Source organism: Triticum urartu, chromosome 4, assembly GCF_003073215.2.
Source record: "Triticum urartu cultivar G1812 chromosome 4, Tu2.1, whole genome shotgun sequence".
Classification (NCBI taxonomy): Eukaryota; Viridiplantae; Streptophyta; class Magnoliopsida; order Poales; family Poaceae; genus Triticum; species Triticum urartu.
This window is the reverse complement of record NC_053025.1, coordinates 589,543,896-589,550,322: the sequence shown is the minus strand read 5'-3', so window position 1 is coordinate 589,550,322 and position 6,427 is coordinate 589,543,896. Positions and strand designations below refer to the sequence as shown.

The window sequence follows — 6,427 nt, the reverse complement described above, 5'->3', positions numbered from 1 at the left end:
GATCGATGCGTTGTGAGTTGTGACGGTGGTTTAACCGCACTAGTATTGCACGTGCGCAGCCCCTAGCACCAGCATGCAACACATCACATAACTAAACCTGTATGTTATGTCGAAAGCTTGATACTCCTGGTCCAGCTCGGTCGAGACCAACACAGGTGTAGAGCACTCACTGTAGTCTGTACCCTGTACGTAGGTCATCCGCGCAGGCCACGCGCTGACGCGCGAACGTTGACGTCGAGTCGACAGCCGACACTTTTTTCGAGCATTAATACAGACACAAGCGCTTATATACACGCGCATACACTCATTCCTATGAACGCACACATGCACTCCCCTCGTGGCTTGTTGCATACGCATACGCTCGGTATATATACGTGCGTCTCTGCTCTTCTACTCACTTTCCTTCGACAATTTTTACAGTTAATCTTGACCGTTGATCCAAGCCGGCCGATTTTATCACGTGACGGGACCGGCTAGCCAGCCACCACAAGCTCTGGTGGCTCGTTGTGGTGGAGCGGAGCGTTTGGAAAACAGATCCAAGTTCCCCTTCTCTGGGAGGTGGGCCCCACGGCCGCTACGCCTGCCTTGCCTACACGTCAAATGGCAAGCGCTCCAGCTCGGCCGCCGGCGTCAGCGTGTCTCTAACACCAAGCTCAATTCGAGGACAACAATGGCCTGAGTACATACACCGAGCACAATGCTATTCAAACACAGCAGTCGCTTTCGTGGATCCACCGGTGGGATGATCCGCGCGTCGACGTGTTTGTCCACGTAGAAAGTGATGAGGTGCCTGCGTGTTCCAGGCCTGAGCTCTGCCTCGCACCGGCCGTGCTCTATTACTACGCCTGCCGGCCCAGCACCGGTTAAGTTGGCGCCAAATTAGGCAAGCTAGCTCGCACTGCACGTACGCGTCAGCGCGCTCTGTCTGCTGCCAAAGGGGCGTGCACACCAAAGCTCCATTAGCTAGCGCGCGGCGGCTGCGGCCATACGTACGTCCGGCGATGAGGCCACGGCCGCCGGCTGATCTCGTGGTCGGCCTTTTCCTCCTGGCTGTCCTCGTCGTCGTGCCGTGGCATGCCGCCGCGGCGGGAGGGGACGGCGGCGGCATGGTGCGGGTGAACGGCACGCGGTTCGTGGCGGGGGACGGCGACCGGACGGTGTACCTCAGCGGGTTCAACGCCTACTGGCTCATGGAGATGGCGTCCGACCCGTCGCGGCGGGGCGGGGTGGTGTCGGCGTTCCGGCAGGCGTCGGCGCACGGCCTCAACCTCGCGCGCACCTGGGCATTCAGCGACGGCGGCGACAACCCGCTGCAGTCCTCGCCGGGCGTCTACCACGAGGATATGTTCCAGGTAAGCTAGGCCACCGTTCAATCCGTCTGTCGGCCTCGATGCCGACGTTACGTGCCGACAGGTGCGAGGCTAGCTTGCTCGGTGCAAAATGACAGCTTGTGTGTGGGCTTTTCGCATGCAGGGTCTGGACTTCGTCGTCGCCGAGGCGAGGCGGCATGGGATACACCTCCTCCTCTGTCTTACCAACAACTTCGACGACTTCGGCGGCAAGCGCCAGTACGTCCAGTGGGCGAGGGAGGACGTCGCCGCCGGCGGCCACAACCTCACCTCCGCCGACGACTTCTTCAACAACACCCTCGTCAAGTCCTACTACAAGAACCACGTCAAGGTAATCGTCAATTCATTCACCACACGTGCCATATACATACGTGTCAATGAGTACGTTGTCACGTCGATGATCTAAATCCAAATAAGTATTGATGTCTCTTCTCTACGTACGTGTGACACAGACGGTGCTGACGAGGGTGAACACGGTGAGCGGCGTGGCGTACCGGGACGACCCGGCCATCTTCGGGTGGGAGCTGATGAACGAGCCCCGGTGCGGCGCCGACCCCACGGGCGCCATGGTGCAGGCGTGGGTGGAGGAGATGGCGCCGTACCTCAAGGCCATCGACGCCGCCCACCTGGTCACGGCGGGGCTGGAGGGCTTCTACGGCGACGGCGCGCACGAGAGCAAGGAGCTCAACCCCTGGGGCATCTACTACGGCACCAACTTCGTGGCCACGCACCAGGCCGCCGGGATCGACTTCGCCACCATCCACCTCTACCCGGACGTCTGGCTCTGGGGCTCCACCGCCGACCAGCAGGCGCGCTTCTTCCGCAACTGGACGGCGTCGCATGTCAGTGACACCCACCGCCACCTCCGCAAGCCGCTCCTCGTCACCGAGTACGGCAAGTTCCTCTGGGAGGAGGGCGGCGAGAACGCCACGTCCGCCACGCAGAGGAGGGACCGCTTCCTCGGCACGGTGCTCGACGCCATCTACGAGTCGGCGTCCCGGGGCGGGCCGCTCGTCGGCGGCGCCTTCTGGCAGCTGCTGCTCGACGGGGACGGCATGGACGCGCTCAAGGACGGGTACCAGATCGTGCTCCCCGAGGACGCCCGCGCAGCCAGCATCATCAGCGATCACTCCGAGAAGATGGCCGAGCTCAGCGAGCAGGACGCGGCGGAGGCCGGTCGTCGAACGACGAGGAAGATCGGCAGTTTTGTCAGCTGGGATGGTACTCATCCTTACGTCCAAAGATTCTTGATTCGTTTCGTCTCTCTGCTCAGATCCGTTTCTTCACTGTTTGGTCCCATGTAGCTAAGCTAGCTAGGCTGGACTGTGTAGTAGAGAAATGTTCAGATACCTCCCCTGAGTGTAGCAATTTTGACTTTTTTCCACGGTGCCGTCTGAGACTCTCCAAAAGTTTTAATTAGCTGACTCAAGAGTTGTAAATGGAAAGTACTCCCTAGAAGAGAACTCGGCGTGAGTGATCTGAGTAGTACATATGAAGATGGGCAATCAGAGTATATTGCAATTTCTTGTTTATGCATATATGTTTGACGACCTTGCCACCGGGATCTTTCTTCAGTTTGTAAAATCCATTTCAAACGAATTGCTTTGTGTCCCTTTGGCATATCAGTGATCTCCCAAGTTTCATTACTCTTAAACAAGCTGATGTCTGTCCATATCTTCTCTCCATGGCACTTCTTTACCTGCCACTTCAACAGATGTGGGTTCCTCTGCTCTACTTCGCCCGACGCTCATTCTCAGCGTCTATCTTCTTCCAACACAACATCTCGAGACACACAATTTCTTTGCACAAGGATCCAACATCCTATAGGCCTTACTGTCTGGCTCATACCCGATCAGTGCCATCTCTGAACTTTGGTCGGCTAGTTTTGTTTGTGAGGTGACCACCAACTTCCTTCATGTGTCCGATGCAGCCAAACGTGTGCAAGTGCTCAATTCGTCGGTGCACGATTCAACAGATAAACTGCAGTGGACACTACTGACTTCACCCCAAAACTGTCCAGGCTGACCCTTGCTCTTTAGTAGACTTTTTGCCATGTCAACCATAGTCGGATTCCATGATTTCCTTCAGTAGAGCATGAAAGCTTTTGTGTGCAACTGCAAAACGAGCATGCCATAACCAAAGAGCATTTTTACGGTACCCTCTACTGCTATAGAGGGGGGAGAGCAGTATACAATCATCCCGCCGTTGATTTCGTGAGGGTAATCTAGTCATATTTTTCTGTTTTCCATTGTAATGTCAGCCCAGCAGCAATCGGTAGCTCTGTTCGTTCAACTACCCGAGCCGTAGTTGAACTCGCCGTCGCGTCCCTATATCCCGGCGCACTCCTGCCACCACCCTCCGCCGGTGCACTTGACCTCGACTGCCGGGCGCTCGTCCACTTCACCGTCCTCGTACGGTCGTACCTCCAGCCGTGCCTCCCGCCGGGGCTCGCATGGCCCTCTCACGCACGTCCACGTCCGTCAGTACAGGCCGCATCCCACCAAAAACTAGAGTGCAGATCGTTAACTTTCACAACTTCTATGTCTTTGGTAATTGGTACCATGGTGGTTCATCACTTAACTCTTGGTCGGTGCAGACGTCGTGTTCTGGACTTCTGGTTGATCTATAGAGTCCGTGCATTGGTAGCTTCTGAAATAGGCACTACATCTAATTTCACTGGTAGCCGGCGGCTGCCAAAGAAGGGGAGCTCGTCGGGATCGGACAACTGTGTATACTGTCGAGCGGCCGGTACACAATCATGTGACGAAGAATAGATGCAGCGGTGGCCGCCGCAAGAGGAAGGGGAGGACCGGAGGAGGCCTCGTCGAGGAAGACTTTGCCGGCGTGCGTGACACCACGAGCTTGGCTGGCGCCTAGCAGCGTAACAACGTTGATCTACGAGTACGGCCGACAATCGGGGAGGCGACGAGGTGGCCGCTTGAATCCAAGCTGATGGGCGTGTTCATGCGGCCGTGCTGAAAAAGTGTAGAAGACGGGTTGGCTTGTTGGCGAGACGGGCTAATCTTTTTCCTCTCCCTAAATTACCCTCATAGCACGTATACCGCGGCGCTCGAAGCGGCCAGTGCCATTGATACTGTTGGCGACGGGACTGGCCCAATTGAGTAGTATAGATTGATCACCGCCCTTGAATTCCAAGAATAGACGGCCCATATCGATGACAGGGTATAGTAAAAGAGCTCTAACCAAATGAGTTTCTGAAACTTTCGACAGTGGGCAGACTGTTCAATGTTCAGTATGTACAGTCTGTCAATGCCCTTCTTACTTTCGCCAGCACCTTGCGCTCTTTGTCCAGTACTGTCATCAGCCCCTCGTCCACTGAGTACTTGCAGATAAATTCATCTAGTTGCCCCAAACTGATGATATTGCTACTCAACTTCGGAATGAAGTAAACATCTGTCGGAAGCCAGTGCTCTTCATTGTGGGCGACAAAGAGGACTGAGCCACGCCCCTCAATGCCCACCACTGAACCATTTCCAGTGATTCTTCAGTCCAGTTCGAAAAACTTCTCAACATCCCTGGTCATATGCTTGCTCACATCTCTGTCCAAGTACCATGACTTGTTTGCCAAACTTGACAGCTTGGCCACGACCTTGCCAAACTCTTCGTGCCCATCACCTTTTCTCCTGAAATACGTGACCTTTTTTTAATGTCATGAATATTATTTTTGAACGATGCAAAACATTTTTTCAAACTGCACGTACATTTTTTACATTATATAAAAATTCCTTTCAAATTTTCAAGAACGTATTTTTGAAATGCGTAAATAGTTTCTAAAATCACAAACTTTTTTCCAATGGGACGGATATTTTTTTCTGAATTAGGAAATACTTTTTTACATTGTATATTTTTTTTAAATATGTCACAATCTTTTAGAAACACATGTACATTTTTTAAATGTCAAAACATTTGTTTTGAATACTATGATTTTTTAATAACTTTGCACAAATTGTTTTTCACACTGCATTAACATCATTTTAAATGCTCGATAAAAATATAAGGTTATTATTTTTTCGAAATATATAATATATTTTATTATATTTTTTAAATTTAAAATAATTAAAAAATAAAAATATAAAAAAGAACGAACCTGACACTACTGGTCGGCCCAGCACATGCCTGCTTAAGGCAAAACTAGCTTCTATCTCGCGTTTAAGTGAGATATAGGAGGCATTTGGCTACCTGCGTAACCCTCAGTCAGGCACGCTGGATGCAACTTTTTTCATTGTTCAATGCAAACACTATCGGATTTGCACGACACGCTTCTCAAACCATCTCCGAGCCTGTCTCAGTGGAAACGGCTGGATCAACCGTTTTCAGCAAGCCGGGCCCGAGCGATGTTCTCCAGTGCACGTGGGTGGCTCTGATGGTACATGGTTATAGGTGGTTTGCAGATGTTTTTCTCTATTCACCTACTTAATCTCCTTTATTCCTTCTACACAACTGCGCTTTGATTCGAGATAAGCGGTGCACGAAAAAGATGCACCTCGATGTTCTGATTCTATTCGGGCGATCGGATCGTAGTTTCTTTCACTCTCTATGTTGAATTTTGTGTTCTGGAGCCTTTTTGGATGAATTTTGACAAAATTATGGCACACATTTGACCATTAGAAATTTCCTTTGATGAGTAGGTTTACTTTGCTGTTTGACACGACTTTCGTGTTGTACGTTTTCTGTTTCACAGATTCATAGATGAGTAGATCTACATGTGACCAGTGTACTCTAATATGCATATCACCCTCCTAATCTTGTTCGCTAGTATCTTCTAATCCACACACCCGTCCTTCGATTCGCGATAAGTTGTACACTAAAAAAGATGGACATCGAATGGTTCCATTCAGGTGATTGGTTTGTGATTTCATTGACCGTAAATGTTTAATTCCGTGTTTATGTTTGAAGTTATTTTGGGCCTTAAGCAGGCTTTAGACTGGGGCCTTTTTACATAACTGGACCACTGCTTGGGCCATGCCACATGTCGACTTTCAATAGGTGCATCTCGTCCATTGGATGTGTGACACATGTCGCGAGGTCGACTTGACGCGTGGCTTCACTAGCAAATG

The 6,427-nt window shown here is 51.5% G+C and overlaps 1 protein-coding gene across 1 annotated transcript; it reads left to right on the top strand.

Moving 5' to 3' along the window:
* Positions 1-668: 668 nt before the first annotated feature.
* On the top strand, positions 669-2,901 carry LOC125554307 (mannan endo-1,4-beta-mannosidase 3-like). Its single transcript, XM_048717884.1, has 3 exons — positions 669-1,352; positions 1,474-1,680; positions 1,802-2,901. The coding sequence occupies exons 1-3, from the start codon at positions 1,002-1,004 to the stop codon at positions 2,651-2,653; spliced, it is 1,410 nt and encodes a 469-aa protein (XP_048573841.1). The 5' UTR covers positions 669-1,001; the 3' UTR covers positions 2,654-2,901.
* Positions 2,902-6,427: the final 3,526 nt, after the last annotated feature.